The 25,451-nt window shown below is 36.3% G+C and overlaps 2 protein-coding genes, 1 long non-coding RNA gene and 1 other non-coding gene across 4 annotated transcripts in view; all 4 read left to right on the plus strand.

Moving 5' to 3' along the window:
* Nucleotides 1-25,451, plus strand: part of LOC134655522 (regulation of nuclear pre-mRNA domain-containing protein 2) — a 107,400-nt gene that overhangs the window by 16,893 nt on the left and 65,056 nt on the right. The window contains exons 14-16 of the mRNA XM_063510993.1: nt 1,257-1,348; nt 1,622-1,703; nt 1,819-2,474. Coding sequence (XP_063367063.1) covers nt 1,257-1,348; nt 1,622-1,703; nt 1,819-2,381 — 737 coding nt within the window. The 3' untranslated portion in view covers nt 2,382-2,474. The remainder of the gene's footprint in view (nt 1-1,256; nt 1,349-1,621; nt 1,704-1,818; nt 2,475-25,451) is intronic.
* Nucleotides 7,972-12,068, plus strand: LOC134660283 (uncharacterized). The gene is made up of 2 exons (XM_063516036.1): nt 7,972-8,070; nt 8,485-12,068. The coding sequence occupies exon 2, from the start codon at nt 8,502-8,504 to the stop codon at nt 12,030-12,032; it is 3,531 nt and encodes a 1,176-aa protein (XP_063372106.1). The 5' UTR covers nt 7,972-8,070; nt 8,485-8,501; the 3' UTR covers nt 12,033-12,068.
* On the plus strand, nt 14,559-16,310 carry LOC134662221 (uncharacterized). The gene is made up of 2 exons (XR_010098034.1): nt 14,559-14,785; nt 15,155-16,310. It is a non-coding gene; the product is annotated as an uncharacterized LOC134662221 (long non-coding RNA).
* On the plus strand, nt 22,096-22,167 carry Trnam-cau (transfer RNA methionine (anticodon CAU)). Its single transcript has one exon. It is a non-coding gene; the product is annotated as a tRNA-Met (tRNA).

Raw genomic sequence — 25,451 nt, forward strand, 5'->3', positions numbered from 1 at the left:
TTAAAAATCTTATAACCGTTTTCGCTGCTAAATCAGTGTTAGTTATAATGTAGGCTGCATTTACAATATGCATTTAAGGGTTAAAGCTTTTTTGTTGTGTGCGAGCACCATGGGTTTTTCACATCTATAGTATTTTTCAAACTCGATGGGTAGAATGACAGGTGTCATCTCCATATAATTTATAACGTAAAAACGCCAAATCTCGCAAAATTGTATTGAAATGGCAGCTGTCATCCTACCCATCGAGTTTGAAAAATACTAAATCAAACTATGTATTAATAACTAATTGCACGGTAAGCATCAGAAGTTGCTATATCACACTCTACATAAGGCCTTATTTCTTCTGCCATAAGGTTCCGTCGAGCTCTTCCTGTGCATAAGGAAGTATACATACAAGTATACAGGTCTTTATTGTGTATATCATTTTGTACCTTGGCGCAAAGTTCAAAAGAGATCTGGCGACACGAACCAATTGGAGCCACTTTTGACCCTTACGTAACTCAAAATCTACATAGGTCACTAGATAAGTTTTGCAATAAACAAATATGAAACCTATCACATATACTTTTTAAAGCTATATTTCCACAGAATATTTAAAAACGTCGGAGTGGTCTAAAGACGATATACGAATTCAATACAAAGTTAGATTCTTTAATAAAGATAAGACTTCTTTTGGCTTGTTTTTTTCTAATTTGTTAACTAAGGCCAATTACTATGTAGTGGCTAATAACTATATAGCAGTCACCCTATCGAATGCCTATCCGAAGTATCCAACCTCTTTACACACACATAGAGAAAGGTTTCAGCTAAGTTTCTTTGTTTGTGGTTGCACCAAACCGTTTATCACCGTTAAAGCGTTCGCTACATTTTATTGTATATTGTACATTGACATATATATATCTCAGGACTAGCCTTACGGGCAATAAGAATGGAGCATGAATGGGACCAGTACAGCGGTGTGAAAACGCTGCAACGCGATTGGTTAATGAATTCGCATCACGCGCGCGCGGCCGTTGCGTTAGGCTAGTTGCGTTAGGCTAGTTGCGTTAGACTACACGATTGGCTCGAATTCGTGAGTGACAACGCTGAACTAGTACCATTTTTAGTGCACGTAAGGCCAGTCCTGAGATATAAGTGTAAGTGATATTGTATGGAAAGTTTCATAGTTCACAGATGAGTGACTTTGGTTCAGTCCGCTAAATATGGTTGGTGCAACTGATGCTTATAAATCTATAATTGTGATGTTAAATTTGCAGACGTGGACCACAGGAACCTGATCTCGCTCACGCACCAGGCGCCGCGCGCGGCGGCTCCCCGCCAGGTGGCGCCACCTATCAACTTAGATCAAGTGAGTTCTACTGATTTATCTCAGCCGAACTTTAATACCCACACTTTTGACTTTAATTACATTACGAAATGTTAGATAATAATGTAGGCGATGGTTAATTTATCGGGAGTAGATGCCAAGGAATTCCTTTGGGTGCTCTCGATTGCCTCTTGCAACAACCAATCTGTCATTTTAGTAAGAAACTAAATAATTTAGGCCGGGATATAAAAAAACGGATATTACATTCGATCCGAAAACTAACTAGATTTACTAATATTGTATATTTATTTATAGGACTACAGAGTGCCGCCGATGGTTCCACCAACGGACATCGTGGAAAGCGTCGATATGGACTTGTCTGAGGATGAGGACCAGCGTAAGATTTTAAATCCGCTAATTTATTCTACCGCCACTGATCTTCCCTATCTTTGCTCATAGATTTCTCATAAGAGTCTTGGTTTAAGCCTAAACTTCAGCCGTTATGTTTCCAGAAGGTATGTTCCCCAGCCAACCCGTGAACGACCGCCGCAACAGCTTCAACAACAACAAAGTGCTCGTCGGCGGCGACAACGGCAAGCAACAACACAACCTGGTCCGCATCAACAGCTCCTCCAGCGACCGCGAGCACCGGGACCCCGGCCCCCAGGGGCCCCACGGGCCTCATTCGGCCCCCGCGCGTCCCATGCAGAACCCCTTCGACAACATGCCCCCGGACCTCAAATACAACATGCCCTTCCAGAAGTACCCGCAGGACTACGACGACAGAAACGCGGACTACGACAACAGAAACACAGATTATGACGACAGAAAGACGGAGGAAAGCGACGCGTACGAGGAGGACCTCCGGAGCCGGGGCATCGAGAACCCCAACATGAGGAACCCCTCCCCGCCCTTCGAGGGCTTCAGGGAGGACTGGAACCCGCCCAGGTTCCCCAACAACAGGTACCCCAGGAACTGGACCCCTCGAGACGCGAGGCCCAGGTTCAGTCCGCAGCAGTTCCGCGCGAGGCCGCCCAACCGGTGGCCGGGCCCGCGGCCGCCGAGGTTCTGGTGATAATGCCGCACCATGTGGTAGACGTTCCTTAAACTTTTGGCGCGAGTTTTAGACGCGTTTTTGACGGTTGCGAGTAAAACGTTTGTGAAAATTGTGAAATGTTTAAGTATTGAGCGAAATACTTTGAATCAGTGAAAACCGGTGTTATTGTTGTGTATCTAATATTACAATGCAATGGTTGTCAAAGAAATTTAATTCGCCTTGCGCCGAATGTAGCCTTATATTAATTTATTAGGCTGCTAGGAGTGCTATGTTATATTTTAATTGAGATAAGTTGCTGACGTTACAAAATGGTCAACGGGTATCTCTATCGAAATTCTAAAAAAATCGAAAGTTTTCAGAAGTGACAGTTCTATATTAAATGAAACCTTGATGAAAATTATAGTTTTATGAAGGTTTGTCACAAAATGTGTTTGAAATTTTTGAAATAATTCGTTTGATCATTGAGTTATGACAGAGATTTGTTACTTACGTTCGATCTATCTAATTTTGTCTAATATAATACAGAATATAATGGATAAAACAAATTTAAACAGACATGAAACATCAAATCGGTTACTCTTTACGAAATTCGAAGTCGTAACCGATTTGATGTTTCGTTTGTTAGTATAAAATTGGTATTGTAAATATAGTCATGACGCAAATAATCGACTAGGTTCTGTTTTTTGAGGTTTTTCAATTTAATAATTGATAAAAGTTCAAAAATAACTGGAGCTAGTTGCATTTTGTGAATTTCAACATTTTTTTGACTCTTCATTTCATTAAAATTTACTTTATGAACATCGATTTTTTGCTCGAATTGACGACATCGACACTAGGAACTCGGCGGTTACGATATTAACAATCCTAGTGGGCCGTTTAATAAACGCTTGTTATCAATTTGTATACAACTGAAGTTTCTTTCTAACAAATATGCTTGTTGGATAATACTTTCTGTGGTATACTTGTTACAAGTGTTGATAAAACGGCTCGTAGGAAAAAAATAACGTGTACAGATCTCATGGGGTAGAATAGGACCAAGCTAACTATGCATAGAATTTGCGATGACAAATAAATGTCAAATTTCTATTAAATTATGACGTTTAGTATTGCCATTCCACAGTTACGACAAAGCCTGGTCCAACGATAGTACCTTTTATCTTATTGTCATTTGACGTACAATTTTGACTTGAACATGTGTAAATACAAATTAGGCAGTTACTAAATTTTGTGAAAAACGTGGTCTGTAAAATACGCGCCAAGTTTATTGCAATATGTATGTGTAATGTTTAATAAGAGTGAATGTAAATAGTTATTTGAAGAGTTTATTGAAATCACTTCTGTGGTTTTTGTAATTTTATGTATGATGAAACATACACAACTTGTTTTCAACTATATGTTTTCTTCTAGTCTATAACACCCGCTATTATTTTACACTAAAAGTTTTATTTTATTTTACGTATAAAATAAATGCATATAGGGGTTAGGTGTGGGATTTATGTCGTTATGTTAAACCTTGTGTTTAAAGCGTTAAAAAACATGAAGTACCTACGATTAAGTAAATGGAATACCTAATTGGTTTGTTTGCGAACTATTGGTTTGCGATATGCCTAATTTCTGATAATTTAACTTAATGGTTTTATTCGCTTTAATACTTAGATGGGGTTTATAAAGACAACTGTAGGGTTAAATGAACGTTTTATAAACCCAGTACGTTTTTTAAATAAATTAAGTAACTATTTCTTTGGAACGCGCCGCTATAGAATGTAAAATAGAAACTCGCTAATGTCTCGTAAAACATAGGTAGGATTTAAATTAAAATTTGCTTTTGCTTATAAAAATAAAGCTTAACAATAAGGTTGTATATTATTTTGTCTCTGTAGATTTTTATTGGAACTTGGCCTGATTCTTCCGTATGTTTTTGTTTTAAAATTTCCCCTTTAAATTGTCCTGTGAATGCTTTTTGAATTTGTCAAAATTATGGGTTGCAAAACTACGTACAGGTAGTATTGAATATTGTTTTTTTATTGTATTGGCTTGCCTATCCTATAAAAAAACTTTATGGCACTGTCATTGAGTGTTTATTACTTAAAATACCTAAACATTAAAATCATTAAAAATGATGTACAGTCAACTACAGACAAGTGACCACGCCATGCATCTTGTTTAGAAACTTCTATGCCTAGGTATATAATTCACTCCTTTGCTAACTATACATTTACTAAGCTGGCCCAGACAAAATTATAGGTAGCTGATAGCCCAATCTGCCCGATTAAATTGTCGTATTAGTTTTAAACCAGATAGATGAGTACCTAGTAGATTGGGCAATCGATCAGTAATATAAATGGGCCGATTTTTATTTTGATGATGTTTTTTTTTCCAAATTTTTCGATTACGTTTGGTAGATAGATAAAGAGTTCCCTATTATTGACCCTATTTTGTACAATATTCCTACGCAATTTCACGCATGTGCTATAAATCGTCTTCTTAAGGGCTTAGTTACGAAAATGTAGGCTAAGATTGGTATTCCACCTGTCCAACGTGCATTGCGTCTCACTCTCTCACTATGCAAAATGTGAGATGCAAATACACATCGGGCAAAGAAATTGGACAGGTATAATACCACGGTATGTTATTTTCTCAAGTCAGCGGAAAATTTCATACATTTTTTCGGGACAAGTTTTGATTTGATATTTATTTCGCTCAGAATGAGGAGCTATAAGCCAGCAAAATTGTATCAAAATATATGGAATAAAAAACACAACGAAATTAAAATCGGCCCAAATATCTAAGATATTAAAACAATTTCACTAAAATTCATTCACAAGTCTTGGCTAAACACTAAACAGGGTCTGGCGGGTGGTCTAATAATACCAATAAATATGTAGTAGTCTTTATTTACCAATGATAAAATGAACTACACTATCGCAGATTATCAATATTGGTCTTTACTATAATTCAAGCTAGGCTAGTTCTATTTGTAAAAATCAAGCCAGTGAACGGAAAATCTACATTTTTCGTTCCTTCCATTCCTTTACAAATGGTAACGGAATGGAAATCAAAATCTTTCTTCTATTAGCATAGGTAGCATAAAAAATCCAAATGAAAAAAGAAAAGTGTACAATCAAGATAACTATTAAATATCAAAACTGACCAAGTCGCCGAAATAAGACCAACAGTACCTTATTCCCATACATTAAGGTTGTGTGTACAGTAAAGTGCAGAGTTAGACAACCTAGTGTTTTCGAGACTTATTCTGCCCTCCTAAACCGAATAGCGCTATCTCAAAAACAAATTATTTTGAAAATGGAACTATCAGCTAAGTATAGAAACTAAAGTATAAGTTAGCAATGAATTTTCGTTTGAGATAGCGCTATTCGGCTTAGCAGGGCAGTATTATAATCATCAAGTCAGGAGTCCATTTTATTATATTATAAGATTTATAAGCTATCTACCGAAGATCAGGTCCAAGACTTCCTATAGCTACAGAGGCAGTTTTCTAGGTTGATAGGGGAGCTATTCCCGTAATAGGAAACCGTTGATTGCTTGGGTTTTTGAGAAGCGAGTTTCTATTTTATTAAGCATTCTGTGCCTAGGTAGGTATTAGTTACTAGTCTCGAGTGATTCTAATTTAGATTCATAAGCGTAGCGAGCGATTCAAAGGCTCGAGGTGCAAATAATTTTGGTCTCATAGTAGGTAGGTAATACAAGTTTTCACCTCATCAGCGAAAACAAAGCGGTGGGTTGGTGTTCCAGTGCTACGAATACGCATCTTACCTGAGGAGGTTTTGTACTCAACGTTGTAGTGTAGGTATATATAAGGGTATACCATATACATAGCTATACTTACCGGATGTTCAATTTAAATTAAGTTATGACAGAAAGTCAATAATTCTACTCAACGAAACCACGGGGCCGATATTAGATGAAAAAGATTGAAGAATCGAGAGGGCTGAAATCTTATACATATAGGGTAAATCGTCAATTACTGGCCACTGTTTAATAAAATAAAAACCTACCTATACGGTGGCCAGTTATTGACGGTTTACCATATGTAAGGATTATTGTATTTTTATCAATTAAAAAAAGAGGCATTTGATGAAGTGGAACTGCTGATAAAGACCAGAACGGACCACCTCAATGCCACGTATTTTATGCCTTTAAAATGCAATTACTTTACGTGTAGAGGAGGTAGGTACTAGTTTTTATTTAGGTACTTTGTCGGCGTGATTGATTTATAATCCATGCCAAATTGCAGTTTTCTAGCTCAAATCATGACCGCCGAGCAAAGCGGCGGCCGGACATGGCGAAACTATAAGGGTTCCTAGTTGACAACGAACCCTAAAAATGGCAGCAAATTACAAAAAGGTAGTCTATTCGGAAAGAGAAGAGTAAAGTAAGTAAAAGAGTCACGACTCTTCCCTTTCCTCACAGATTCTACATAAGCGTGAATGTTCGAACTGCCATACAAATCTTCAATTTCGCTCCTTTTTTTTTACTGACAATTTGACAAATATGTTTTCCGGGCTACCTACTTAAAGTTTTGCTGGATTGCAACCAAATTGCAACTGTACGGACAAGATGAGAAGCCAATCTACAGTCTATCAAGCTGGATATGTCAGTAGCAATGTAAAGCAAACTAAAGTACCTTACCTATAGTATCCCTAGGAAACGAACAGTTCCACGCGATTTTTCAAATTTACCGCCTTTTTCTACTGACAAGATTTGCTTGACCAAGTATACTTTGAAATATTTCTATTACTTATTGTATAAAATATATACTTGGTCAACCAGATCTTGACAGTAGAAAAAGGCGGCAAATTTGAAAAATGTAGGCGCGAAGGGACATCGTCCCATAGAAAATTTGAATTTCGCGCCTTTTTTTACTGACAAGATTTGGTTGACCAGCTATAGTTTGTCCAGGGCATAGAAAGTAGGATCCTATAGAAGTGGTATACGCGTGCCTCCGTGAGGGACAAAACATAGGCAATGCGACACTATGGTCGAATTTATTTGTTGCTCACCATAACCCATACTAATTTATGGTGGGGAATAAATAAAAATGTGAGACTGTGACAGACACAATAATAATAGCGCTTTCGCTGCTACTCCTACTGAAAGATACATAAGACTATCCCGTTCGCTCATTTCCCCCACCCATCATGCCTTGTATTCATGGCCAAGGGACAGGGACTGTCTCATTTCAAATTTAGATAAAGAGCATAGTGATTATATTCTCTTTGATAAAGAGAATCATACGCTATACTTGGTCAACCAGATCTTGACAGTAGAAAAAGGCGGCAAATTTGAAAAATGTAGGCGCGAAGGGACATCGTCCCATAGAAAATTTGAATTTCGCGCCTTTTTTTACTGACAAGATTTGGTTGACCAGCTATAGTACTGTACAAGCACCCAAAAAAAATGCAAAAAAAAGATTTTTTTTTCTTGAATAATTGGGCTTGGCAGACTTTAGAAAGACAGCAAATTTATTTTCGAAGAATTTGACGTTGTGCGACAACATTGATGTACGGACTGTACGTCAGTGATATCCGAACGCTCCCTGTAAATGTCAAAATCAAAAAGCCGCCGAAATAAAATCAAAAAGAAAAATGTCAACCGAACCTGTTTTGGCAACAGACTTTGTTAGTGCTATTATTTTAAGATGTACATAATATAAATTATTATAATGTCTTACCCGACGATGTAAAAGGTATGTGCACATTTGTATTTTCATAGGTTTTGCCGATATCCCCGAATAATAGTTACCTACTCCACTCTGTCCAAAACTTACAACGGCTAATTTATTAAGTTCGGGAATTTTATTAGATTTAATTGTATCGTTTAAATTAAATAGTTATTAGTATCAATTAAAACATTTTTGAAATATAAAAAATAGCAACAGTGACTCGCAATGTTAATGGTTTTACCGTGAGAATAGAGCATAGTATTTATTTCATTAGCAACAGGGCCAAGCTATAAGCCTGGTTTTCGGAGCTTCACACATTAATACTAACTATTTATGATATTAAATGTGGCTGCTTCACACTTTAATAGTAAGTAGGTATTTATTATGATAATTGTGGCTCTTCTGTATGTCTGTTAATTATTTTATTGCTTATTACAGGTATTTCCTTACCAAAGATGATTAAGTTCCAAGGTAAGAACCTCTGTGAGAGGCATAAAGAGCTTAATTTAAAAGTTAATGAAGCAGCCAAAAGTGATGTGGATTTCCGAGTACTGAAAGCAATTAAAGAAGATTCTGATGTTGATCGTCTCTTCAAGATAGACCTAGCATCAAAATGCAGAAACATCGATTTTATAATAGACCAACTGAAATGTGGCGACAGCTTGTATATCACTAGAGCTCTCAAATGTGATTGGATGTATGGCAATCAGTATGCTTGTATATTCAACCCAAATTATTTACATGACAAAATATTCTCCGTAATGTCTGTAAAAATGAAGCACAAGACATTAACCGCAATATCCATCCATGTTAGGGATGAAAGCAGAGCACAACTCTTTTATGAGTACTGTACCAATCAAAACTTGATAAAACATGCTTATAAATTCCTGATGTTTACATCTGAGTCCTTCAAACAACAGTTCCTGAGTAATAAAGAGAATTTTAAAAATGTACAGCATGAGCATTGCATTGCTTTGATCGGCAATTCATTTCTTTTGGCTGATATATATGGTAAAATGGGAGGCCATATTAAAAATATCTCCTATTTGTACTCTATTGACGAGGACAAATACTTAGAGCTTTATGAGAAGTACAGCACACCTCAAAATTATATGGAACATGTACAAGTGGGAGCAAAGATATCAAGAAGTATTTTAAAAAAGCATAAAACCAGAGTATTGAAAGACCCTCCATTGTATTTCAGCATGCTTAAAACAAGTGAAGTAGCAAAGTACAGTTCACCCGAAGATGCACAGGTCTATGCTACAGCTCTATTACCAAAAGATGTCAAAGAATTCTGGCAAATGAATTTTTATGTGACATACAAGTACATATTGGATTTAATAAAAACAGATCTGTTCAAATTCATAAAAAAAATATTCACCAACAAGTATCCCTCAGAAGAATTTGAAATGAGTAAGGAATTCTTTGTCTTTGGGTATTACGATTTATTGAATGAGGATGATAAAGAAATATGGGCTTTAATGCATTTGGAGAGGCAATTAGGGATTGTACCTGAGTATGAGTATTACCACTGGTTTGAGTTTGTCAGCTTTGCAAAAACTTTTGAAGTGATAAAGAAGCGAATATTTGCGGCTTTGGATTGGGGTAAAAAGTTAGAATTGTTACATTTTTTAGTGAAGTCTGCAAAAACTCATAAAGAAATATCAAAAGTACTAACTTATTATTTTGAGACTCATGCCAACGAAAAAAACGAGAGAACACAAAGTTTTTTAGAATATGTTGTTGAGCAGCATAATGTGCTTGATTTTCCTGGTGCTTGCTGGAGTGCGTTTGATAAACTAGTGAACAGTATTGGGTTATATGCGTCCTTCTGCAAACACAACATACTCCTTGACATTTCTATTCTGTATCACATTATGACAAATCAACCTTTTCCACATTTTGACCTGAGTGACTATTTGAGTGGCACTTTTTACTATTGTTTCGAAATTTTACCTTGTAATAACCAACTGAGTAAAGAGAGAAAACAACAAGTATATGATTATATGTTTAAATTTTACATGAACAAAATTGTAGTTTATGAAACACAGGAATACAATGAACTAGTGAAAGTTGAAATTCGACCATATTTGAAAAATCTGGCGAGTTTGAAATATTATTTTGAAAATAAAGACGACTATCCAAGTCTTGTTATAAAATTTATGAAATGGGACCTTGAAAACTTCAAACATAATTTAACAATCGAAGATCTAGTTTTTACAGAGGGATATTTGATTAGGTGTTTGAAAAAAGATCCCAAAATGATAATCGACCAATTCAGTTTAATTCAGAAAAATCTAAAGTGGGAAGGAAAGACCATAGCCAGCACGTTTTACGATAAACTGAAAATTTACTTTTCGGAAGACCTGGCGAAGCAGTATTTAAATTTGTGCATACAGACACTTAACAATATCTCAAGAGAATACCCCAGACTTGAGAAGAAAAAGTTTGTATTTGTTAATGTTTATGCGATATTTAAACTCGGTGACCAACTTACTAAATCCGATATTATGGGGAAGCATGAACCTTCAGGTCCTAAAATAGGCTGGAGAACGGATTGTTACCAACATTTTGTCCGAATGGGTATTTGTGCTTTCCAGGGTTATTCTCGACCACCGATGCCATTCTCTAAAACTCGTCCTTACATCAGAGGAGATTATTTGCGGCATAGTCAAGGGATAATAAACATGTATCTCATGCAGTTACCTCCGGACTCACTGGCCGCATTCATAAGATTATTATTGATCTCACCCTTGTCCATCCAAAAGGTAGGTTTACGCTTAGCTTTCCATGTTTCAAAAACAAGCGGCAAGACGAACCTAGTCACAACTGTGTGGCTGAATACGAAATATGATTCAGTGCGAAAAAATCTTTACAAACTAATTATTGACAGAGTCGGGAAAAAAATAAAGCAACGTCAAGAAACATTCCACGTTCTATTAAAGCTTACGTCCAACGTAAAAAATGGCGACAATGATGAAATATTTAAATATTTCAAAGGAAATAAATTACCTGAATGTCTAAGAGGATCGTATTTACAAACTGCCTGGACAGCTGTATCGGCTTTGCCGGAATCTAGCCAGAATAATAAACGCAAAATCCTGGTTATAAATGCAATGATATCTAATTTGAAATTGTTAAACGAAGTGTTTGTTGAAGCTTTGATCAAAGATTTTCTCCAAAAAATATGGACTAAGCTAAAACAGAGTCCGGGAGAAAACTGCGTTGCTAATGATAAATTGGCTAATGCAACATGGAGATTTATAACCGAATATATTCTTGATATTCCGAATGATGGCAAAGAAAGCAAAGCTATGAAGATTGTAGAAAATATCATAACTGAATGCTTCCATCACTGGAACGAGAAGCTTGATGGAGAATTTCAATTCCAATTGTTTTTCAAAGACTTTGTAAACAAACTCGATGAAAACGCTTCAAGCACTGAAACACAATATTCCAGAGTAACTCATATTTTCGAATACATGCTAAAATCTTTTGAAGAGAGGTTTGGTATAACTGAGATGTACTCATACTTTTGGGATTGCCAGCTATTGTTGTTAACGAGGATAGCCATAGACGGCAGAGAGCAATGTGACAGAGATGTTCATATCCGTTTTGGATTAGAAGTCGGCAAGTTTGTAAAAAAATTGAAGGAAAAGAACTGTTACTACGTTTCATTCTTACGAAAAATTGTTGGCAAAATATCGAAATGTATGGAAATCTTGTGTAGTTTAAAATCTCCGCCATTGACTGATAGATACGTGAAGATTCTTGTGGCCTACGGACTAACTATTTATGGGATGTACGAGACAAATGTCCTTGCACTTGAAATACTACCTGAAGACCTATCAGACGGTCCTATAAATGAAGCAGAATTGCAACAAGTTATAATGCGAATCAAAATACAAAACAACGAAGAACTTAACGCTTTAATGAACGACAAGTTTGTGTATAGTAATTTAAAATCAAGTAGAATGACGTGATAACAATTAAAAAAATCTTAGACATTATAATTGAAATCTCTGATGTATTATGTGATTTACTACTCAAACATAGGTACCTATATCAATGATTTATAGTTCAAGATAGGTTATAGGCGTTCCAAAATTGAAGCGCTTACCTTGTGACAAATTGGACAAGTTGCCTTTAGTCGCACCTGGGCAAGCGAGAAATGTGCACGTGCTAATGAGCTCCCGCATACCGAAAGAGAAAGAGACTACCTTATGTTTAACAACAAGTGTGACAAAGATGGATGGAATGAGAAAATTAATTAAAAATAACAGATTTCTTCGTAGGCACAGAAATAAATATGGAAGTATTTTTTGTGCTCCTCTAGTATGAGTATAACCTATCTATGGTTATATAATATCATTGTATATAGGTATATTTTAAATAATAAAGTACTTCTGTGTAGGTGCTAATAATGGGTATAAAATGTGATTTTTAGATTAAGCACTAGGTATAGGTACCTCTATATTATTTAATTATTAAGACCGAGTAAGTACGTACTAAATCTGCATCGACAGATCATTATCTGATTTACTACGGTGAATATTATAAACGAATAGGTATTATTTTATTACATCTTATCTTTTCCATAGGTACGTTGATTGTTGTAATGATAAATGATTTTGATCTGAAATATTGTAATAGTAAGTAGGCATTGCATTAAATTGATTAATGTAACATGATTTGCATTTAATTAACATCCTAAATGCTTACCTAAAATTAATTAAGCCTATTTACGTCCCACTGCAGGGCACCAGCCAATCATGCACGAGAGGGACCTAAGGCAAACTAAGGTTTCCGAGAGCAAAACTTTTTTTTATTTTTTTTATTAGAAATAGGTAAGCATTTGACCACAATCTCACCTGATGGTAAGTGCCGATGCAGTCTAGGATGGAACATGCTTACCTAAAAGATGTCTATTCACTCTCGATTTAAAAAGATCCAAGTTACCTATAGTGGATTTGCGGAAATTCCTAAAGTAAATTCGAATGTAGGTGTGTTTGCACATTTTACATAGGTATTATAATTTAGTCTCTTAATTAGTGTGATAGCCGTAAATCAAAGTATAATTTTGCTAACGCATTCAGTTCCTTCATCGTATGTATAGGTACTTGAGTTATCTTTATTTTAATGAAAGTTTTAATCCTGGGGTCGAAAGTAGAAATTACTGAACCAATCATCACCGCTATATATTTATGAATTCCTATAATTAACATTTTAATGTTGCACAGTGAAGACATGAGTGACGTTAGTTTGAAACATTACCGAAGGTAAAAAATATTGCTTGAATGGTTCTTGTAAGTACTTTAAGCCACTTATAGCTTATTTAAGTATTAAGCTTAAAATGTACAGTGGTTTGAAAAACGAATTTATAAGTTATATACGATCTGAAGCTAACATGGTCATAATTATTATAATTTACTGCACGAGTTAAGTATTTTGGAACTATTTAAATTAAATGTAACGATTTCTAAAAATCTTGCTCCCTAAATAGTGTTCAGCGAAAAAATAAATTACCTAATGTTAATCCATAATATATTCACAATTTGCGACTGTAGCTGTAGCGTCTATCAGACCGACTAAACTGTAGCCTTTTCAGCGGGCTCAGCACGGTTCCATTTTTTATCCACTATCACTAAGCCCGTCACTTTCGCACTTACATACTTGTTAGAACGTGACAGGCATGGTGATAAATGATAAAAATGCGACCGTGCTACTAGGGCTGGTTGCACTTTATATCTAGTTGCCAAGTTGTTATATATCTTCTCACATAGCGTTATAATATCGACTTGAAGCGAATAGGCAACTCTACAAGACAGCCGAGAAACTCGAATAGCCAGGCTGAACTCCTAACACAGTTATGGACAATTTCAATGGGGCTATTAAACGGTAGAGTAGCTAGCGAGAGTTCGGGATTACTGCGATCCGAGGGGAAAACTTTTGCCGAAATTCCTGAAGTAAATTCGAAAGTAGGTAGGTTTGGACATTTTATGTAGGTATTATAATTTTGTCTCCTAATTAGTGTGATAGCCGTAGATCAAACTATTATATTGTTAATGCATTCAGTGCTTTCAACGCATGTACTAACACTTGATTTTAGCTGATTATCATCAAGTGCTCAAATTATGGTAGATTTATTTTATACCTACCTATCTTAATGAAAAAAAAAAAACATTATAAATTACTACAAAGATTAATAAGTAAGTAGGTATTACTAGGTATGCATAATCTAGCACATATTAAATAACAGTACCTAGATACCTAAAATATATGGCTTTCCAGCAGAGAAGGGTCCTTATGCTTCATGTGCAATAAGGACCTTTCTATCAGAATATCTGTTGGAATTTCAGATAAAAAGGAACTTATTTGCACTTGAAGCATTAAGGACCCTTCTGTTTAGAAAGCCACATATAAAGTACCTAAGTACCATTAGGTGACAGTCAAGTTGCATTAGAAAGCAGTTTCACGAAGTTCGGCAGACGGCAGAATGTCGACACTTTAACCCATTCATGGCCACGAACCGCCGAGCGTACACAATACGCCAGGCCACCATACAAATCGTTTTTAGCTAAAACGCATGACTCAGCTTATGGGTCTCGAGCCTGGCGCGAACGGTAAATAAATCGCCGCTTATGAAGCCGGCCAGTTAGACAGCATTATGCAACATTTTTACTAACCACCGATTTTCTGTGCCTACAAAAAAGACTAATTATTGCAGTTTGTAGGAGTGAATATTTTTACTTTCTACAAGCGTTTAATGTCTGACCAAGCTAAGTTAGTAGCAAATTTTATAGCCCAGCCTGTGCAAGTGTTAATTTAAACGTCATAATTTCATATAAGTATGACATTTAAATTACACTTAGGTACTCAGCCTGTGCTATCAAAATCGCTGCCAACTTAGCTTAGTCTGATTCTATTTAACTTGCCGTGTTTTTTGTTGTTGTTTTTTGGGGCAAATCTTGGAAGTTAAATTAGAACCGTTTCCCGATTTAGATGAAATTCAACAAAGGTGAGTTCAGGGTTCCAGAATTCGTAGCCAGATCATTCGGATGAAGCAGGTTCGGGGTCCAGTTCATAGCACAGTCGGTCAGGTTAGGCGGGTTCAAATTCCGGTAATCCATAGCCATGGTCACAAAATACGAAATCACTAAACAGCACAGAGGAGTATAAAGTCGCCAACGAATAAATCGTGACTAAATAATATTTTCCATGTTACTCCAAAATACATCTCTAATAGGGGGGATGGGATGAATCACATCTTGAATTCTTGTGACAAATACCACATGAAAGATACCGCCGCCGTTCGGATGCATTCCTTGTTTATTGTCCAAGTGTGTCCGATAAGCTTACACCTGGTCGGTCATTATCTTTGTTTTGGTAAACGCCATTATATTAGTAACAATAGAGAACTTAAAATGTATTATAGTACTTACTTTCTAATCTGCCGTAGAAACCACGATGTTTGAAAAAACTTGTAAATATTTGTCACAAACTATTTGTTATACAATACATATTAGTTAGTGGTGACTGTTTCAACCGCCTTGTTCTATATTGAAACGAAAAAAAATTAACTTTAACATCATTGTTAGTAGGTAATTGCCTAAGATACAATACAACGATCACCAAATATTATGACATAAAAGTACAGTGGGAAAAAATCCTCGTTGCCTTACCCCTCATACAAAACAAAATATTATTATACTACGGCTTGGTTCCTACAAATTGTTGCTTACCATCATCCAAACAGTAATCAGTTGTAAAATGGTACAATATCAAACAGCTTCAACATGAAATAAGCTTTAAAACCAGCCAATAAAGTTTATTTTAGCCTGCTACGGAAACATTAGCAGTTTTTACAAGTAGCGCCAGGCCACGGTGACCCATACCTTGAGCCCTGTCAATAACTTCTGAAATATATATATTTTTTGTATTTTTTCAATATAGATTTTTCTGTTTGCTTGCATCGCATTATGTATCTAGAATTTCAGTATATTTACTATATTGCACTGATAGTAAACCAAACTTGAATATTCGAGACCCTGTTTTCATTAAAAAAAACGTGTTTATAATTTTTATCCTAATATGCCTTATAGAAATGATTGTTACCTTATATGTTACTTACGTTATTACATCAAATTACGTTTCGTTTAAGTTTAAATCAGAATTTATTCAGGACTCACATGTGAGTCACTGGCCCTGCGGAACTGTTTGAGCATGACCCATACGCTGAGTCGCTGGCCCTGAATGGGTAAGCCATTTCGTAGTAGGTAACTACTCGTATTAATTCATCATATGTGACGTTCCACGGCAAAAGGTACCTTATGGCACTTGGCGCTTACGTCGCATAGCGCCGCAATAATAATAGCGCGCGGCGGCGGAGCGGCGTTAATAATAGCGTAAGCGCCAACGGCCATAAGGTACCTTTACCCGTGGGACGTCACATATAGATATCGTAGGTATTCCAAAATGTACCTATTTATAGGTATTGTACCTATGCCTCTCTTTCAAATGAACTGCGAACATTTTCGAGCATGTTTGAGTAAAATAACTTTCCCAATATGACGCAACGACGCGACGCAATCCCTTCCCTTCCGATCAGAGTATTGTATTCTTTGTTTGTTTCCGATGTTCGTGCACGCCGGTCGCGTAGTCTCACTTTTTTCATCAAAGTTCCAACTACCCTCGTGGTAATCATAATGTTTTTCTGGCGAAACTTTTGATACCTAATAAATCTAATAATACAGGGATACTGGCAAGGTTGCAAGAACCCATACATACAAATGAGATATTTAGTAATACTTTATAAGAAAGTGCTAATTTAATACAATACGTCACGCGTAGATTATTCGCGCAGGCTGGAATATGAGACGGTACGGGTAGAGAAATATTCGATGGCCGTATCTATTTTTTTTACCTAGGTACGTGGGCACCTACTTAAGTTTGATTCAAAAAGTTGGAAAGTGTAGTAAAAGTGGGTCTAATTGTGCCAGTTTAGAAGGTAGCGTTATTTACAAGGTATTAATTCCGGCAAGCACACTTAGCTCCTGACTTAACGTAACGTGCAAGTTAAACACTCGTTCCCTGTAGATGCTTACGGTGCGGCCACGAAACCTGTACGGTTACCATCAGTTTGTCACTGACATAAACGCCGTCGAGAATGTAATTTACTTTCTATACATCTCGCTCGCACTCGCATATTCGTGCAAACGGGATGTATAGAAAGTAAATTACGTTCTCGACGGCGTTTATGTCAGTGACAAACTGATGGTAACCGTACTGAGGGGCTACCGCGAAAACCGAAATTCGCAAATTGCGGCGATCTTTCTCTTTTACTCTAATGAAGGCGTAATTAGAGTGACCGAGAAAAATGCCCGTAATTTGCGAACTACCTACGATTTTCGCGGTTATAGCCCAGAATATTCGACAAGTGATGTATGGCGTATCGTGTTGAACTCCCGTTGAATCGGAACAATCCTGTATCAAAATTTGACATAGCAATCCACAGTTAGGTGACAACCAAACCAAACCATTATAAACCTTAAAGTAGTAATAAAACAAAGTTGATTTTTGCTGAATTATTGGTTGTACCAAATTATACTATCCGCAGTTGATGAACATGAAACATGAATCAACTGTTGAATTGAAGTGGACGTGAAATCTGACAGTTGTACATCTCGAATAGGGGCCCAGTTGTAGGTAAAATACGTTGGAACTAGGTAATTTCACTCCCAATAAGATTTTACGTAGAAAAGCCGACAAAATGAGGGTGTGGAAGTGATGAACTACTGATAATCTTCAGATGAGCGACAATGAAATTCTTCGTGTAACTCAACAGCTTTATTTTACTTCTCACAGTATTTGTAGGATAACAGCAATTGACGATAAGAAAATAAACAACTCCGCTCACGATAATTGAACTAACAGTATTTACATATTTAGACATACACGGTTAGACAAAATCATCAGAAAATAAAAAAATTTCGAGACAGCTCACTGACACACAAGTCAGCAAGGCCTGCGCGATTGCGCGCATCGGCCAGTGCTCGCCACAAGGGCAGCACCAGTTGTGCACCTAGCGAATATTAATTTACATAATGTAAGTACCTAAAGTCACATTTTTTAAACAAAACACTACTACAGGGACAAATGATATGAAATCAAGGCTTATCTATCCGCTAATTCCGAGGCCTCTACATAATTAGCACCAGCATATCATAGGTAGGTACTTTGCAAATGTCTTCCAATTTTGCTTTAGCAGTGTGACGTAGGTACCTTTTATTCCCGAGCACTGACTAAACAGAATAAAAGGCAATTTATGAGTTAATACGGCATCCTTATGAGCCGCCGTGACTTTAGTCAAAGGAGACAAGTCTTTTGAAAAACTGAGTTAGTTTGTTTAGCGAGCTTGCATTTGTGTAGACTGCTTTGCTCAGGTGCTTAAGTTAGTTAAGATTAAGATGCTAAAATACAATGTGACTAGGTGTACCCCTATACTAAAGTAGATAAGTTTTAATTAGTTTCTCAAGTTAACTAATATCCTTTCGTAGAGTGGAAGATTCAATGAGATGCAACTGTCGTCTAATGAAGTTGTCTACATTAATTAGGAAATGTTAGGAATATGTAGTAGGTATATAATACCTATTTTATTATTAATTATGTTAAGAAGATACTTTAGGCATATTAAAAAACATATAACTACACCACAGGGCATACCTACCTACGTACTTAAGTAAAACTCGAGAGAACTATCTCTCATTGGATAATGAGATAGTATTATCCATCACCCCACTTGTATTTACTCAATCAAATACATACCTACTTACTTAGGATACATTGTTTTGCCCTTTTATAAGGTCAAACAGAGCCAATGCCCTTAGACTGGAAAACATAAAGATACATTGGCGAAACTTCGAGATTCCCAACTCTTACCATTTGTTTAACTTTTAAAAACATCCTCAAACAAAACAAAAAGGAGAAGGAATCCCGATAAAGAACCAGGGAAAAGGGAAACCCATAAAAACATTTTACCACAGACAATTTATACTTACGTCTAATCTGGGAAGCAGTTAAGGTGAAGTAAGTAATTAGTGGTGTTGAAAAACACTTAAATTCACCGCTTAATGTGTTTTTGTGACACCCCTAATGACCCGGGTGAGGGTGCGGATGTGAACGAACAAACATCTTTTGTTTTGCGTGCTACAGATGTTCAGGATTCAAAGCTCTTTAGGGTCTCGTTTGGTAGGGTACTCGTATGTGTTTGGGATGTTAATAAGTTACGATTTAACATGTTTTGTGTACCTAACTGCAAACATTGATGAGATACTGTTTGACCAATGATAATCAGCCTTTTGAAAATAAAAGGGCACAGGTCCAAAGGGTAACACTGATTCGGCCTTATAATTATAGTCGATTACGAGTAAAAGAAGCATCTTCGAATAAATCCCTATTAGGTAAAACGTTGTCTGAAAATCGATAATTTCCTAAATTTGGTCGGGGTGTCGTGAAATTTTTACCGGTAGCTGGGCCAAGGAGTGAACTTTTATAAATTAAAATACATACACATATATTATGAAGTGATGTTCATATTATGAAATAAATAAATCTAAATCTAAATCATACTTGTATCTGACATAGGTAGCGAAATTTTTTCATAGAGGCATCACTCAACATGCATAGTCGTTTCAAAAATTATTAAAGTAAACGACCGCATAACAAGGTAACATTATTTGCTGGACTATAACAATTAACCCATTCAGGGGCAACGCAATAGGTATACAAATACGAAACCAATAGCGTTCTCAACAATGCATTTAATTACGACCTACGAACCGGATAATCCGTGGACGTAGACGGGTCTCAATTGATTCAAACCGTTAGGTATATCATATTGCTGTTATTCGCAAGGGTTATGATGGATGCTGAGGTGAGTCAGTAAAATTGTGGTCCTGACCCTTTTACCGGTGACCCAAAAATACGATTTAATTTTTTTACTGCAGCATATCGTTGATAATTTTAACAAACGTTTGCGTTTCTTCAAATAATATTTTGAAGATAAAAGTTTTGTTTTAGTTAAACGATTTGAGTTTTGTTTGACATTTAGTAAAAACTTGTAAGTAAGAAAAATATTATAAACTGAAATAGATGTCATATATTAAAGAAAAAGAGACGAAGCCCTCCAGTGGTGAAGGCCGGATTCGAACCGGCGTCTTTAGCAATCCGGGCTAACGCCTTGAACCCCTAGGCCACCGGCGGTGGCGAAGTTGTGTAACAGAAATATTATTTGAAATTATTAGACAACGTGTTTTTGGGCCAACCTGTATTATCTTCCACCAGTCAAGTGGGAGTACGGGAGACTTAACCAGGTAGGAGACAATTTATTTTATTAAAAATAATTATAAAATAAAAATATTTAAGCTTATTAGCTCTCCAATGTTATGTTACGATAGCTATTAGGGCATAACACATGCATGTAAAAAATATGGCAAATATTACCCGAACTCTCCCTACTTATTTTGAAAACCCGATCACACTAAGTTTGGCCGCACCTTTACGTAAAACTTGGTGGGTTAAAACAAAATTAAGTCTCTTCAGATCTCCCATTTGGCTAGTTTTGTAATTTAATTGGCCACCTCATATTACGACCGAACTAAGTAATTCTGAAAACCCAAAGTCCTACGCAACTGCGTTGAAACGTCATCGTATTTAATTAATTTAATCTTAAATTTTTTACACATAAGTTTCGAATTTCAATTATTAGCATTTCTAACAATACATAAGGCGACATTACATTGACATCGCTTACTCGTATCACTGAACGAATTATCTCTCACCCACGTCACGTTCTGTCACATTCCCGAGTTAAATAGGGTCCCTCCCTGCGTCACCTTAGGCGATGTGTTTGTAGCGATTGGAATTGGAATCTTAAGACTATCCGTGTGTTCATCTCGTGTCCGTAATATGAGGTATTGAGGCCCAACATTAGGTATATACGTAGAATCGGCAGAGCGAGCATAGATCGAGTTAACATAGACAATGAAGGCTGAAGTGAGTGAAGTAGTTGCTTTTGAAAACATTTAGCTACCTAATTGGCGTTACTATGTATAGCGACATTAGCGACTATAGCGAGTTCACAGTGTGAGGTAAATATTGATAATCCGTAAACTATACCTAGGTACCTAGTGCCATCTCATAACCAGATTTGGTAACGGGCTTCCAAATGGGAGGAATAATCCCAGTTCGAAGCTAGCTACAAACTTTAACTGGAGTTAATCGCTTAGGTATACTTAAGCTTTAAATGACCTCTATTCCGAAGTTAAAATAATAATGATAAGTAGGTAAATAATAATGTGAACCCTATTAATTTTTTTTTAAGTACAAAATTCTTTAAAATAAGCCTCGACGCCAGCCACGAAATCCGACTACGAGATGGGAATGACTTTCCCATTTCATAAATGGCTACGAGACGGGAAACTACATTTCCCATTTGGATGCCGGTTACCAAATCTGGCTAGGAGATGGGACTAAATGGTAATACACATACTTGATCCATTGAAATATTTCGTAACATATTTTTTCGTGAATTTACATGTTTTACTTCCTATACATAGGTAATCTAAATAATCACTGTAGCAGATAGCGGCCTCCCGCTCGGCTCTAACGGGTCAGGAGCAGGCGTGGCTCACTCCGCGATTTCGTCGCTTTGCTTCAGGTAGCTAAAAGTACATCTGTTCCGCCCCAATTTTGGGGAAAGCCATAAGCCGCGCGTGGCGCTGTCGCCACCTAGCGGCCATATCTGTGCTGATCGTAACAGACGCGTTTTGTTACAGACTTTGTTACTATTATTTATTCTGTGTCAGGAGCAAGCAGAAACGTGAGTACTACTTATGTACCGCCACAAACCCAACCGACGATGACGACCGAGGTCATATCACTATCTCTCTCACTCTTGCCATGTCCACATAAGGGTGAAAGAGAAGTTTTACGATCGTCAGTTTGGTTTGCGCGAGGTGTTAGTTAATTTTGGCAGAACTCGCAACAAGCAGAGTGGCGCAGTGGAAGCGTGCTGGGCCCATAACCCAGAGGTCCGTGGATCGAAACCACGCTCTGCTAGTGTTTTTTTTAAATAAGTTTTACAATTAATTATATTAGTGAAACATGCAGTTTTTGCACTGAAACAGTTTTCATAGTTTTAGTCCTATGTATTTGAAATCTATATATATAAATGCAAGTGTCCTGACTGACTGACTGACTGACTGACTGATTCATCAACGCAGAGCCGAAACTACAAAAGCTAGAAAGTTGAAATTTGCACACTAGGTTGCATTTGTAAAGTGTACAAGAGATAAGAAGCGATTTTGAAAAATTCAACCCCTAAGGGGGTTAAAAAGGGGATGAAAAGTTGTATGGGGTTCAAGTTTTAGTTTAAGCTAGGAATTTGAAACTTTGTGAAAATGTATTATATTAAAAAACAAGAAAACTAATTTCAGCGTTTTCGAAAATTCATCCCCCAAGGTGGTGAAAAAGGGGTTGAAAGTTTGTATAGAGATCAAATATTTTTGTGAGTGTGTGACTTTAAACTTTGTATATGGGTATATTATTATAAGACAGGAAAAGTAATTTCAGCGTTTTTGAAAATTCATCCCCTAACAGGGTTAAAAAGGGGTTGAAAGTTTGAATCCATTACAAATGCTTTGAAACTTCTTAGAAAGGCATAATAGCCGATTACAAAAAAAAGTAATTGCGACGTTTTAGGAAATTCAACCCCTAAGGGGGTAAAAAAGGGGATAAAACTTTGTCTTGGGGTGCAAATTTTATTTTAAGCTAGGACCTTGAAACTTTGCAAAAAGGTATTAAATTAAAAAACAAGAAAACTAATTTCAGCGTTTTTAAAAATTCATCCCCCGAGGTGGTGAAAAAGGGGTTGAAAGTTTGTACGGAGATCAAATATTATTGAGAGTGCGGGACTTGAGTCTTTGTATAAAGCCATATTATTAAAACTCAAGAAAAGTAATTTCAGCATTTTAAAAAATTCATCCCTTAAAAGGGTTAAAAAGGGGATGAAAGGTTGTATGGGGTTCAAGATTTATTTTAAGCTAGGAATTTGAAACTTTGTAAAAATGTATTATATTAAAAAATAAGAAAACTAATTTCAGCGTTTTCGAAATTTCATCCCCCAAGGTGGTGAAAAAGGGGTTGAAAGTTTGTATGGAGATCAAATATTTTTGTGAGTGTGTGACTTTAAACTTGGTATATGGGTATATTATTATAAGCCAGGAAAAGTAATTTCAGCGTTTTTGAAAATTCATCCCCTAACAGGGTTAAAAAGGGGTTGAAAGTTTGAATCCACTACAAATGCTTTGAAACTTCTTAGAAAGGCATAATAGCCGATTGCAAAAAAAGGAATTGCGACGTTTTAGGAAATTCAACCCCTGAGGGGGTAAAAAAGGGGATGAAACTTTGTCTTGGGGTGTAAATTTTATTTTAAGATAGGACCTTGAAACTTCGCAAAAAGGTATTAAATTAAAAAACAACAAAACAAATTTCAGTGTTTTTAAAAATTCATCCCCCGAGGAGGTGAAAAAGGGGTTGAAAGTTTGTATGGAGATCAAATATTTTTGAGAGTGCGAGACTTAAATCTTTGTACAACGCCATAGTATTAGAACACAAAAAAACTTATTTCAGCGTTTTTAAAAATTCATCCGATAACAGGGTTAAAAAGGGGTTTGAAGATTGTATAGGTTATAATTTTATTTAAAGCTAGGAACTTGAAGCTTCGTAAAAAGGTATTTTATTAAGAGGAAAGAAAACTAATTTCAGAGTCTTTGATAATTCATCCCCCAAGGTGGTGGAAGGGGGTCGAAAATTTGTATGGAACCCAAATATTTATTGGAGTGCGGGACTTGAATCGTTGTATAAAGGCATATTATTACAATACAAGAAAAGTAATTTCAGCGTTTTTAAAAATTAATCCCCTAAAAGTTTAAACAGGGGTTGAGAGTTGGTAGAGGGTTCAAATTTTATTTAAAGCTATTAGGAACTTCAAACTTCGTAAATAGGTAGTTATGTAGTAGGTTTTATTAAATAGTGGACTTGAAAATCTTCTGGGGGTTGAGAGAGATTATATCGAGATTATCGAGAACAATTTTATTCAGTTAGGGGCTCGAAACTTTGTAGCCAGGTTGTGAAAGACAAATCTCAAGCGTTGTATAATAATTAACAAATGATTAACAGTCCCTACTGCTATCTTTTGCTGCATAATGTTCTAAGCTAATGTAAAATTTATAACCACCAATATAACAAATCCACGCGTACGAAGTCGCGGGCAACAGCTAGTTATGCCATATTTTCTTGACCAAAATGCAAGAAAGCCTGCCTCGAAAAGTACTATTCATCAAAAATAGGTATTCGTCATTCGATATTGGCAAGGTGCGCAGTCGGTGGAGGGGGAAGTGTCGCTGATCGTCACAAACACAGGTAATCTTATGGAATGTCAGACATTAGTACTAGCGGCAGCCGCTTGAACTAATTTTACTCCATAAGATTTAACGTAGAAAGTCTGCCAAAATGAGGGCAGCACCAGTCGTGCACCTAGCGAAAAGGCTGTATCTGAGGAGACTAAGTTTACAATACTCCTAGTAAAGCTACTTACCTACGTTTGTTATTTACTTATAGGTATATACATAAGAAATAGAGTAGAAACCTAGGTACCTACTTAAACATTATTTTTATTTGTGGCTTCGTAGTTTCTCCACTAATTATCTGGCCAGAAAAATAAAACAGAATTCTCCGCTCAAAATATTTCCAGCGCAGCGACGCGATGTTCACTTGAAAAACATATAATTTCGCTATACAACTTGTTTGTGATTTGTACCCAGCTCAGACTTGCATCTGGAACTAGGGCTGCCTCTTATCAAAACCAATTATAGCTATTTATTAAAAAATAAGCGTTTGTCAAAAAAATAATACAAGTTGCGTTGTTTTATCACAGAGTTCCTATGACCACCTCCTGTCTCTATTATCAGAACAGCTCGATGGTACCATAATATTGCATGTCTCCCGACTTACATATTATTCAGCTTAATCGGGAACCAGATTTGATTACAGATAGACAGACAGACAACAGTGTTGGTGTGAAGGTTTTATAATATACAATCGACACTGGCTGATATTGGAACTTTAAACATAGAAGCTCAAGTTTAAATAATGTATGTCAAACTTTGAGAACATGTTTTTTACTCTACTTATAACGAAAAGTCATGTATCAGTAAAAATCAAATAATAAATAATGTTATCTTAATTAAAGAAGTGCCTTCGTCTTTTAACATAATCCAAGGACCTCATATATTCAGTTTACAAACAGGTAAATAAAAGGGAGGGTATTTATTGTCTGTGAT

This window comes from Cydia amplana, chromosome 2, assembly GCF_948474715.1.
Source record: "Cydia amplana chromosome 2, ilCydAmpl1.1, whole genome shotgun sequence".
Taxonomy (NCBI): domain Eukaryota; kingdom Metazoa; phylum Arthropoda; class Insecta; order Lepidoptera; family Tortricidae; genus Cydia; species Cydia amplana.